The sequence below is a fragment of the Bubalus kerabau genome, chromosome 3 (genome assembly GCF_029407905.1).
Source record: "Bubalus kerabau isolate K-KA32 ecotype Philippines breed swamp buffalo chromosome 3, PCC_UOA_SB_1v2, whole genome shotgun sequence".
Classification (NCBI taxonomy): domain Eukaryota; kingdom Metazoa; phylum Chordata; class Mammalia; order Artiodactyla; family Bovidae; genus Bubalus; species Bubalus kerabau.
Window position 1 is genome coordinate 166,601,852 of NC_073626.1, and position 12,905 is coordinate 166,614,756.

The 12,905-nt window shown below is 43.9% G+C and overlaps 1 protein-coding gene across 1 annotated transcript; it reads right to left on the reverse strand.

Moving 5' to 3' along the window:
* Positions 1 to 227: 227 nt before the first annotated feature.
* On the reverse strand, positions 228 to 11,558 carry FAM124B (family with sequence similarity 124 member B). The gene is made up of 2 exons (XM_055574805.1): positions 10,747 to 11,558; positions 228 to 1,470 (listed from the first exon to the last, which is right to left on the reverse strand). The coding sequence occupies exons 1-2, from the start codon at positions 11,476 to 11,478 to the stop codon at positions 817 to 819; spliced, it is 1,386 nt and encodes a 461-aa protein (XP_055430780.1). The 5' UTR covers positions 11,479 to 11,558; the 3' UTR covers positions 228 to 816.
* Positions 11,559 to 12,905: the final 1,347 nt, after the last annotated feature.

Sequence of the window (12,905 nt, forward strand, 5' to 3'; positions counted from 1 at the left end):
CCCAAGTCCTGCTCTAGTGACGAAACCAATGCAATCTTCCTGCCACACTCGGTGGAGATTTCGAATCATCCAGTCACATTCCACTCCGCTCTGCTTAATTATATGAACCACTGGCCCCACTAGAGTAGTACAGAAACAAACAAGAAATGGAGAAGTGAGAAAACCCTGGAGCCTAGCTTTCACTTTTAACCTGATTTTTTTTGGCTTCCAGGGTTGCTGCTCATTAAACAGGGAAAAAAAAAATGTTTGCAATTTTCAAAACATTTTGCATGTTAACTCATTCCAGATGCAAACAACTTCCAAGGCAAAAATCACTGGGGGGTTCGTGGTGAACAGGGCCTAGTTACCGAATGAGGTCACATAAAAATTAAAAAAACACTAAAGAATAAATAGTCCAATGCTGTCCCGGGGGCATGAGCTATGCAACCCAAGTAAAAATTAAAACCAAATTACAGTCACTAATCAGCATTGCATAACACATCTGACTCATTTGCATACAATGCAATTATCCTGATAGAGGCTGAACTCAACACACCCAGCTGGGTTAGAGTGTCCCCAAGGATGTGAGCCATTGGGCTTTTTCCCTGTGTGTTGGCTGCATTCCCTCAGGACCACGACAGCGAATAAAAACCACTCATCAACACCACACAGCGCCACTAGACTTGGAACATTTGAAATAAAAGTGATGCAGATCGATGCATGGCTCACATTCAGGCCCCCTCAGATGAACAAGAAACAGGCTGATTCTGGGTCACTGCTGCATTTCTAGAACATCCTATTTGATCTCGAGTTTTAGAAAACCACAGTCGTCTTATGCTATATAAAGAATTCTTCTTCTCCTTCTTTTGCTTCACCTTGGACTGGCAGAGGAAGGGGACATTTTGAGAGTATCTTCTTAGCACCAAGGTCCCTTTGGCCAGCAAGTGGCAGGGGGTGAACCCTTTCCTTAAAGATCCTGTTGTTTTTGGAAGCAGCTGACCCTGAGAAAGAGGTTGACAAGCATGATGGTGGCTGGTGGGTCTGAAGATTCCTTGGAAATCCGCTTGCAAAAGATGGCCTGGGTTCAGAACTGACCACAGTGAATCCGGTGTCAACATTGGTCTCTGCCTCCAGCTTCTCGAAGCTGTTTTCCCGGCTGAGGACCTTCATTCTGGCCCCGGGTTCGAGGTGAAGAGAAGACAGTTGCGGTTGGGATTCCGTGGCTGGGCTGCTGGGCTGAGCTGAGCCACCAGGGCTTTTCCACCAAGTGTCACCGGAACCGTCTGACACTGGCCGCCCACCAGGCTCAGGCCGCTCCACGGAGCCCACCTTGAACCTCCTGCCCCGAATCCTTCGACTCCTCAACTCTAGGGTCCTGATTGCAGAGACAGGGGTCAGCCTGGAGCCATGGGGAAGAGTGTCAGCTCCCAAGGTGCCATTCAGAAAAGGAGGCTCACCATTCCTCACACCAAGTCCTGGATTCAACTGGACCTATGGGACAGGAGAAGAGTTAATGTTTTCCGTTAAGTAAGTGCCAGGAGCAGCTTCCCTGGTGGCTCAGAGGTTAAAGTGTCTGCCTGCAATGAAGGATACCTGGGTTCGATCCCTGGGTCGGGAAGATCCCCTGGAGAAGGAAATGCCAACTCACTCCAGTATCCCATGGATGGAGGAGCCTGGTGGACTACAGTCCATGAGGTCGCAAAGAGTTGGACACGACTGAGTGACTTCACTTCACTTTCAAAGAACAGATTACATCATACTCAGGCTTCTGCCATGCTGTGCTCATGCAGACTTTCAATAAAGCCAGTTGAACTGAATAGAAGTAAGAGGTACAGTCCTTCAACAGGATAAGCTGCCACCTTTGCTTCCTGGACATTATGTTCTACCTTTTTCTTTAATCCAATAAAGTTTTTCTCTTCTGGAACTGGAATCTGGCTATTTACACATTCAGAAATTGTTCAGGATTGATATTAGACTATGCAATCTAGAGGAGCCTCTATGTCACTAATTTTTACCTGAACTCTATTGGAATTTTACAAGGCTGAACTTTCTCCTTTATATTTGAAGATTTCTCCTTAAATTTCTATGTCCACACGTTCTTCTGGATTTTCTTTTTCCATCCACCCCTCTCAGTTTCATCACAGGACATAGTTCTTCTGTGCTAACCTGGGCCATCTTCTCTTCTCAGTCTGCACACTCTGTCAGGAAAATCTCATTAAATCCCATGCCTTCAACTATTATCTAACTGATGAAGGCATCGGAAAGTCATTATAGTTCAGATCCATCTCTTAAGCTTCAGATTTATCTATCCAACCGTCATCCAGGCACAAACTCCTAAAACTCAACATGTCCAAAGGTGAACTCATCGCCCTCCTCTCACTAAATCTATTCTGCTAACTCTTCTCCCTCTCATAGAACCTGGCATCATTTGCTCCATACTAGCCAAGCAAGAGCTTCATTTTCCCTTCCTCATCCTCCATGTCACCCATTCCCATGGACTCTGTCTTCCAAAGACTTCTCAGGTCTTCCTGCCCCTCCATGTCCACTGCCATTAACCCTAGGGCAGATGTCAGCATCACTCGTTGAAATACTGCAACAGCCATCTGTCAGGACACCTCATGGGTGCTCCTGGGCTCCCTCTAATCCATTCTCTACTCTACAACCAGAGGAGATTTGAAAACAGTTTTATCATGTCACCCTCCTGCTTCAAGTGGCTCCCTGCTCTTCTTAAGATAAAATCAAATCCCTTAAATAGACCACCATACCCTTCGGGGCTTCCCTGGTGGCTCAGATGGTAAAAAATCTGCCTGCAATATAGGAACCCAGGTTCAATCCCTGGGTCGGGAAGATCCCCTGGAGAAGGACATGGTAACCCACTCCAGTATTCTTGCCTGGAGAATTCCATGGACAGAGGAGCTTGGTGAGCAATAGTCCATGGGGCCTCATAGAGTCGGAAATAACTGAACAACTAACACTTTCTTTATTTTTCATACCCTTCACAGCAAATAGATGGGGAAACAATGGAAACAACGACAGACTATTTTCTCAGGCTCCAAAATCATTGTGGACAGTGACTGCAGCCATGAAATTAAAAGATGCTTTCTCCTTGGAATAAAAGCTATAACAAACCTAGACAGAGTATTAAAAAACAGAAATATCACTTTGCCAACAAAAATCTATATAGTCAAAGCTATGGTTTTTCCGAGTTGGACATAAAGAAGACTGAGCGCTGAAGAATTGATGCTTTCAAATTGTGGTGCTGGAGAAGACTCTTGAGAGTCCCTTGGACAGCAAAGAGATCAAACCAGATAATCCTACAGGAAATCAACCCTGAATGTCCACTGGAAGGACTTATGCTGAAGCTGAAGCTCCAGTATTTTGGCCACCTGATGTGAAGAACCGTCTCATTAAAGACCGTGATGCTGGGAAAGATTGAAGGCAGGAGGAGAAGAGGGCAACAGAGGATGAGATGGTTGGGTGGCATCATCAACTCAATGGACATGAGTTTGAGCAAACTCCAGGAGATAGTGAAGGACAGGGAACCCTGGCATGCTTCAGTCCATGGGGTCACAATGAGTCAGACATGCCTGATATACTGAACAACAAATACCCTTCACAGTCTGGCCTTTCTTACTCCAGCTTAATTCACCCCTTCTTCCTCTTGTCAAAATTGAGCCTTTTTCAATTCTTGGAACATTATTTGTTCTTTCCTAATGCCAGTGTTTGTGTATATTATTTCCTCTGTCTGGGATATGTCACCTCTGACTCTTTTTCCTGAAAACTCCTACCTTTTGTCAACTCCAAGCTTACACATCATTTCCTCCTAGAAGCCTTCTCCGTGTCACTGAATCTGGGTTGTTGTTCAATTGGTAAGTCACGTCTGACTCCTTGTGACCCTTTGGACTATAACCCGCCAAGATCCTTTGTTCATGATTTTTCAGACAAGAATACTGGTGTGGGTTCCATTTTCTTCTCCAGAGATCTTCCTGGACCAGGGATTGAACCTGTGTCTCCTGCATTGGCAGGCAGATTCTTTACCACTGAATGACCAGAAAAGAAAGTGAAAGTGAAAGCCGCTCAGTGGCCTGTGACTCTGCGATCCCATGTAGCCTGCCAAGCTCCTGTCCATGGAATTCTCCAAGCAAGAATACTGGAGTGGGTTGACATTTCCTCCTCCAAGGGATCTTCCTGACCCGGGGATCAAACCGGTGTGTCCTGCACTGCAAGTCGATTCTCTACCATGGGCCACCAGGGAAGCCATCAGAGGTGCCCCTAAATATTGGTTCTGTCACTTATTAGTTGTGGGACTTTAGACAAGTTACCTAATTTTTCTGTACCTTGGTTTCCTCATACATAGAAGGAGATGATAATAAGTACCAATGTCAGAGAGTTGCTGAGAAGTTTAAATTGTAACAGTGCCCAGGACATAGTGTTCCTAAACATAAGTTGGCTACTCTCATCATCATTAATCATACTACTTGCTGTCCTGGCAGCCTGTACTTTCCGTATCCTAGTAGTCACCATGCTATTCTGCAGTTGTATGCTCAAATTCTCTGGATCTTCTTCTAGACTTTGCCAACTGGAAGAGCTAGGACTTTATACACCATCTTGATCACTATATCTCCAGTACTTAGCACAATGCCCAACATGTGGTAAGTAATCACTAGATGTCTGTTGGATAAATAAATAAAGCTTAATGCCTAACAAATTGTGTGTAGAAATGTATGTCCCCTAATTATTGGCCATTAAGTGAATACAAAGTCTTTTCAAGAAACTGCAGAAGGACATCCATCCTATGGATGGTCATTTCTGCAATCTTTAAGAGAGAGAACATCAACTTTTCCTTTTTTAAGAGAAGTCCTTAGACCATATGGTAGAAGAAAGTACAAAATTTTTACTACAGAAATGCAGGTTGTACAGTTGGAGTGAAGAATTTTCAGGAGAAACATAATGCTGAGTGATTGAGATAAATCTCGAGAGAAAATGAAGCTTCTCTTGCCAAAGAAGCAATTGAAATGCATTTGTAGAGATTCTGATTATTTAGAGCACATCTTTCTAAGAAATATTTGTAAAATGTTACAGATTGAGAGCTAGGTGTTTTCGAGTTTCAAGGAACATTAGCAAATACCTTGATGAACAGGAAGATTATTTGTCACACATTTGGCTCCAAACATTTGAGAAATAAGAGACTGCATCACTGAAACATGATCAAGCTGTTAAGGAAAATCTGACATCATGCAGGGAAAATAATATTGTCTCTTACTAAAAGTGATTCTAAGAAATAGCAAGAGGATTTCTCCTACATTGAGGGGGAAAAAAAAAAAAAAACTGCATGGTTCCCACATGTGTGGCCAAAAAGAAAAAAGGCCTTCTTTCCAGGGAAACTAGTTAACCCAAGTCTAACATGCTGGTGTATTATAGCCTAACTGACCTACAGAAGCTGAAACTCTAATACTTTGGCCACCTAATGCGAAGAGCTGACTCATTTGAAAAGACCCTAATTCTGGGAAAGGTTGAGGGCAGGAGGAGAAGGGAATGACAAAGGATGAGGTGTTTGGATGGCATCACTGACTCAATGGACATGAGTTTGGGTAAACTCTGGGAGTTGGTGATGGACAGGGAAGCCTGGCGTGCTGTGGTCCATGGGGTCACAAAGAGTCGGACATGACTGAGCAACTGAACTGAACTGACCCGTGGAAGAGGAATACCCAACTCCAGCTTCCTCTAGCCTTTCATGTGAGAGAAGTGAAGTATTCAACTCCAGCCCACTCTAGCCATTCTCTTCCACCTAAGAGGAGAGAAAAAACGTGTAAACACTTGTGAAGTTCAAGGCATAGACTCATTAAGACTGAGACCTAATCTTAGAATGACTCCCTTCCCCCAACTCCTTGCCACCACATTAGTAAAGCATTATTTACAGCTGTTCCTATGTCTCCTACCTCATCCTGGCTATCAGGGAAAAAAATTACAAGACATTACAAAAGGTAAAAAGGCACAGTGAAAAGACAGGGCAAGTATCAGAACCGGATGTGGCAGGGATGTTGGAATTATCAGGCCAGTAATTTAAAATAATTCTGATTAATATACTAAAGACTCTAATGGATAAAATAAATAGCATGCAAGAACAGATGGCAATCTGAAAAGAGAGATGGAAATCCTAAAAGAAGAACCAAAAAGATTAAAAAACAAAAACAAACACTGTAACAGAAATAAAGAATGCCTTTAATGGGCTTCTTAGTAGACCAAACACAGCTGAGAAAATGATCTCTGAGCTAGAGGATATATCAATAAAATCCTTGAAAAAGAAAAGCAGAGAGGACAAAACAGGCTGAAACAAAACCTACAAATCAGAATGGACAGCCTAAAAACTGGGACAACTACAAAAAGAGTAATAGACATACAGTGGAAATACCAGAAGAGAGAGAGAATGAAATACTAGAAATATTTGAAACAATAATGACTGAGAATTTCCCCACATTTATGAGAGTGAAAGTCGCTCAGTCATGTCTGACTCTTTGCAACCCCATAAACTACACAGTCCGTGGAATTCTCCAGGCGAGAATACTGGAGCTGGTAGCCCTTCCCTTCTCCAGGGAATCTCCCCAACCTAGGGATCAAACCTAGGTCTCCCTCATTGCAGGCAGATTCTTTACCAGCTGAGCTACCTGGGAAGCTCAAGGAGTGGGTAGCCTATCCCTTCTCCAGGGGATCTTCCCAACCCGGGAATTGAACCGGGATCTTCTACATTGCAGTCAGATTCTTTACCAGCTGAGCTACCAGGGAAGCCTCCCTAATTTATGTCAGACACCCAACAACAGATACATCCACTAAGGAGTGAGACTGTAGGATGAAAACTGCCAAGTGGAGAATAGGGTAGCCCAAGGTATGCATTCAATAAGTACTTGGTGAATGAATAAACACTGACATTCCTGATCATGTATTCAGACATGCATTCATTACTGAGCATCTACTATGTACCCTAATATCAATCTCTCAAAAACACATATCCCAGGCTCTGAGAAGCATCAGACGGTCTGCACTGACAAGAGGTCATGTAGGAAAAGACACAGAGAGACACACAGCATCCTTTTTACACAGACAGTAATTATACTACAGTTTCCACTTTACAAAGCACCTCCATGTATATCCCCCGTTTTGATCTTATAATGCAAATTGTACATGTCACTACTATTCAGAGGCTCTATCAGTGACTGCTGATTATAGTCAGGATAAAATAGAAGTTACTTGGCAAGGCTTTTGCTCATTCACCCAAGAATGGTTTTGTCTACCATGTGCCAGACATTGTTGTAAGTACTGGGAATACAGGAGTGGACCAAAAATGGTCCCTGTCCTCATGGTGCTTACCCCCCAGTGGCTGACCATGTGCCTGAGGATGTAGCCTCTGCCCACCTTCCCATCCTCTTCCCCTAACCCCCTCCCTTCTCTCCAGCCACATGGGACTACAGGGTGCTTCTGAAAATAATGGCTAAGAAAATGCTATTCTACACATTCTCACCCATCACCTCCTCCATTCAGAACACTTTCCTCTCGTCTCCATCTGGCTACTTCCTTCTGGGCTATCTAGCTCAGGCAGGGCCAGGTCTCACCCCTCGGGGAAGCTTTGCCCACCACCCTCACTGGATCTAGCAAACCACCCCCTGCAACCCCCTCAACACACGTCCATCCTGGCCCTGAGGAAGGGTTACATGTGGAGAAGTGAACTTGTGATTATGACTCTCCTGTAAATGCATTCATGCATGCTCAGTCCCTCAGTCATGTCTGTCTCTTTGTGACCTCATAGACTGTAGCCCAACAGGCTCCTCTGTCCATGGAGTTCTCCAGGCAAGAATACTGGAGTGGGTTGCTATTCCCTTCTCCAAGGGATCTTCCTGACCCAGGGATCGAACTCGGTTCTCCTGCATTGTATTATTTTTTTCCTGTGGTGGACATCAGTCATTTGTGCTACCCATAATTTGTCCCCTCACTGATCTTCCCTGGGAATTCTTGTTCCCCCTCCCCAAGGAGTCCCAAGAGAGTCTGAGTCCAGAAAAAAACCTAAGGATGCAGGAGAGGAGTGCCTCTGCCTCAGAACTAAGCTATCCACACAACCCCATTCCCCTGAGTGAGTGACTGAGTGCATTTGAGAGAGAAGAGAGTCTGATCCAAGTTGGTACAACTGATGTGAAGTCCAGAAATTTTAGGGGACCCTTGTGGGGTGAAGAACTCAAATGGATCATCTTCAGAGTTGCTGGTAGCCAGCTGCTGACCACAGTGGCCTATATGGGGAAGTAGCAGAGCTCAGAGTCAGCTCCACGGCCTCCTTCTTAAGACCCAGGCTACTTACGCACAAAAAACAATGTAAGAACAGACTTATGGTCACAGGGCGGGGAAGGAAGGAGAAGGTGGAATATATGGAGAGAGTAACATGGAAGCATATGCACTATCATATGTAAAATAGATAGCCAATGGGAATTTGCTGTATAACTCAGGGAACTCAGACCGGGGCTCTGTAACAATTCAGAGGGGTGGGATGGGGAGGGAGGTTCAAGAGATGGGGACATATGTATACCTATGGCTGATTCATCTTGATGTTTGACAGAAAACAACAAAATTCTGTAAAGCAATTATCCTTCAATTAAAAGATAAATAAATTTATAAAAAATAAAGATAAAAAATTTTAATTTTAAAAAAGAAATAAAATTAAGGCTTGCACACACATGCATGCGCACACACACACACACACGCACACACAAAGCCAATACATTTACCCCTCATTCTCTCTCCCCACAAGGAAGTTTGCAATGGGTTTCATATCCTGAAAAATTCACCCCATTATAGGAGTGAAGTAGCTATAATGTGTTACCTTATATAGTGTATTATATCCGATCCTTTGTACATGAATTCTTCGGGGACTTTTATATGACACCAGAAATAAAAGTTTCCAGAAGATAATTCCCCATTTCGTTTGCAAAAGCCTAACCTCATTGACATTTATCCAAAAAACTATTCTGCACTCCCCAAATTCAACCTAACTTTCCAATGGAGCTAAGCTGTATAAGCCATGATTCAGAAGTAAAAATGTCAGCTAGCCTTTAAAACAGAAATGTCTCTCCTGCTGCACACACTTATTATATTTTTGCTCGGCAGCGAGATTTGAATTCTGGAGATCAACTAAGACTGAAGGAAAATTTTTAGATGCCTTGCAAATTAGTGAATAGGCAACTAACAGAAACAGTGCCTATCTGCCTTATGTGAATGAGAAGGTAAAGGATTTAGAGATCGTTTCATATAGAATCAGTATGACTCATATTTTATTAATAACTCAAAGCTGAGGAGAACAAAATTAATCAAAGGGAAAGATAATTCATCTTCTAGCCTGTTTTTACCTTATCCAGTAGGTCTTAAAGCACTTCCTGACCATTTCTCAAGGACAGAAACTTTGCTGTGAATATCACGTACACCTCCCTGCCTGCACACACTTACACAGAGTACTGGACTGCAGAGGTTAACTGCCTGGTTTCAGAGCCAGGTAAACACTTAACCTTGTGTCTTGAGCAAGTAACTGGTACCTCTACTCCTTGGTTTTGCCTTTTGTAAAACTTCCTAGGTTGTAAGAAGGACTAAATAAAATAATCAAAGTGAAATACTTAGTTTAGGGCATAATATAAACAATAAGAGCTAAAATTGCTTTCTGGGAACTATCTTAAGCTCTTTATAAATGTCAGGTCACTTAGAGTAAATAACAACCTGTCCTCTAGGAAGATGTTATACTACCCTCATTGTGCTAACGAAGGAACCAAGGTTCAAAAATCATGGTGCTACGAAGTGGCAAGGTTCAACTGCCACATAATATAGTATAAGAAATGACACGTGGTAACTGTAATTATGCTTGCTTTCAGTAGGATGCTTACCAGAAGATCTTTTAATTCAAGCTTTTCTCAATTTTGAAGGGTTCTAACCATCTAACTTGATTTGGGGTAAATTTTGACAGTGATGCAAGATACTTAAAAGTTAAGTCAATAGGACAGCATATTTAACATTTGTTGTTGTTTTTGTTTTAGTCACTAAGTCATGTCTGACTCTCTGTGATTCCATGGACTGTAGCCCACCGTGCTCCTCTGTCCATGGGATTCTCCAGGCAAGAATACTGGAGTGGGTTGCCATTTCCTTCTCCATGAGATCTTCCCAACCCAGGGCTCGAACCCACGTCTCCTACATTGGCAGGAGATTGGCAGATTCTTTATAACTGAGCCACTAGGGAAGCCCAACATACTTAATTAACATTCCCAACTTTAATTATAACTTCAGCTTTCTTAGGTTCACATGGAAAGAACTAATGAAATTTCTGAACCAGAAGAGTAGGCAAAATATTTGTGTCTAGTTGAGGAACATGGTTAAAGAAAAATCTGAAAAATGGGAAGTTGTCTGAGTCTACTGCAAACTACTTGTGTAAGCTACCAGCTCACAGCATCTGAACTTCCTCTTCTGTCAGATGAGGGGATTTGATTAAATCAGTGACTCTCAACTGTGCTATGTTACATATTAGCATTATCCAAGGAGCTTTCAAAAACTACCCAAGCCTGGGTGCCCCCAAAGATTCCAGTCTAATTGATCTGGGGTGAAGTCATGACATGAGGAGGTTTGAAATCTCCCCAGAGATCCTGGTATTCAAACAAGGTTGAGAACCATGACATTACTTCATCTCTTGGCTGTCAAATCACACGGCTACATGGGCATCCAGAGGTCACAGAGACCAAACAGACATACCTGAAGCAGAATCTTGTTGCCATCATAGTCCTGTGTTTGCCACCGGGTGCGGCTGATGGGGACACAGGGATGGGGTAGAAGAGGCACTAACTGGCCAATCTCCTGGACCTTGAACTGCAACACTGAAGCCTCTTTGGGGTCCACCGATGTTCCGAGGGGCAGCTGCTTCAGGGAGAGTTGCAGGGCAAAGGTCTCAGTGGAGTAGAGCATGAAGAAACAGAAGTTGCTCTTTTGCAAGGTGGCTTCTCTCTGCAGGATCATTGCATAGAGCCGGATGGCGTCTTCGTAGTTATCAAAACTGCAATAGAGTGTCACTCTCAGGATCTCGGTGCCACAGTGCACCTGCCTCACACCCCAGATGGGCATCTGGCTGTCCAGACTGTAGAATTCCTGATTGGCAAGAATGTAGGGGCAGGGTCTTCCCTGGGCGTTCTGAGTGGGGTAGCACTGCCACGGCCAATGCTGTAGGGAGTCAAGCACGCGGAAGAGCCTCTCCTCGCCTAGGTTCTCCTGCAAGAAAAGCAGAACAGACATCCCCGGGAAGCGTGACCGCTTGGAGTGGCACTTGTCATAGTATTTCACTGGACTGGCCCGCTCGGACACGAGAAAGAGACGGATATCTGGGCAAATGCAGTCTAGGAGCCGGTCCAGGGTTTGCTGCAAAAGCAAGCCCTGCCCCGCGTTGGCCAGGAGGTGGACAGTCATGGCCGGGGGCTCCGGTGTCTCATCCATCGTGGATGCTGAGGATGACAAAGGATGCTGGCGAATGGGGCTCGCAGGTCCAGCTTCTGAAATGAATTGGAGGTGTGGGAGCTTCCTACACTCAGCCTTCAGCCCAACAGGAAAGCTTCAGGACTTCAGAGCCATGCTCTTACCCTGTATGCCTGGTTGCTGCTGGCCACACTGTAAGAGAATCTCCAGAGATTCGGGGACAACAGCCTCCATGCGACACACACCAGCAGCGGGGTCCATGTCATCCAGCCGGTGTATAATGTAACTGCGAGTGCAGGGCTGTGTCAGGCGCTCCCTGGGTTTCTGTTTGACCTAAAAACCTATAATCCTGAGAAACACTCCAGTGGGTGGTTCTTACAGACACTCGGCAAAGGAAATGACCAGGCAAAAAGGAATAAGAGTCGGCTGTGAGAGGCTGATAGCAATCTGTTTAGTTAAAAAGACATCCATTTTCTGGGCCCACAATGGGTTCTGGTTTCCTCCTTCCCTCCCTCCCTGTTTATAGTAGCCCGCCAGGCCACCTGAACACAATGACTGCTTTAAAACAATCCTCCCAACTTGTCCCTTGGCCAGGAATTTTCCCCCTTTGTCTTTTTATTTTCTTCTTGAACAATGGATGCCTGGGCTTTGAAGAGAAGTTATTATATCCAAATAATTTTAACTGTTCACTGAAAATGATTCTCTCTGCTGCCAAGTATATTCAAAAGATATTTACTCAAGCCCATTCTTTAGAAAGAATGAGAGCTTTCTAAGGTCAATAATAATCCTTGTTCACTCTGTTGAGGATTTACTACATACCGGTCATAAACTGTTTTAGAACTTTACGTAAATTGGTTTAATCCTCCAGCAAACCTACGAAGAGACCATTGTCCCCAAATTACTGAAAAGGAAACTAAGGCACAGAAAAGTCAAGTAACTTGCTCAAGGTGTCAGAGCTAAAAGTGGCTGAGGGAACATTTGAATCCAGGAACTGAGTGAGTGGCCCTGCTGTGAGCCAGGGAGAAGGTACCTCGCTGGGACCCAGATGTCCCAGACTGGACTTTCTCCCTGAATATAAGGAAAGGCTGCCCAAGCAAGTTCTCATTGCTGTTGAATATCAAACTGAATAATCCTCAATAAGAACATCCAAGCTCTAAATACATAAACTTCCCTGATGGCTCAGATGGTAAAGAATCTGCAATGTAGGAGACCTGGGTTCGATTCCTGGGTTGGGAAGATCCCTTGGAGGAGGGCATGGCTAATACTCAATAACACCCAAGCTCTAAACATAACACTTACCCTAATGTGTTCTAAATATCCATTTAAAAACCATCTGGAATTCTGATAGCTGTGCTACTAAAAATGTGGACAAGCTCATTTTTCTAACTAATTTTTTAAATGAGAAATTTATTAACACTTTTAGTGCAATTCAGGAGACCCCAGTTCAA

Coding starts and splice junctions, on each gene's coding strand:
- FAM124B (XM_055574805.1), bottom strand. CDS start 11,478: ATGGATGAGACACCGGAGCCCCCGGCCATGACTGTCCACCTCCTGGCC. Junction 1,471..10,746: donor GCAACAAGATTCTGCTTCAG/GTATGTCTGTTT, acceptor CCTGTCCCATAG/GTCCAGTTGAATCCAGGACT.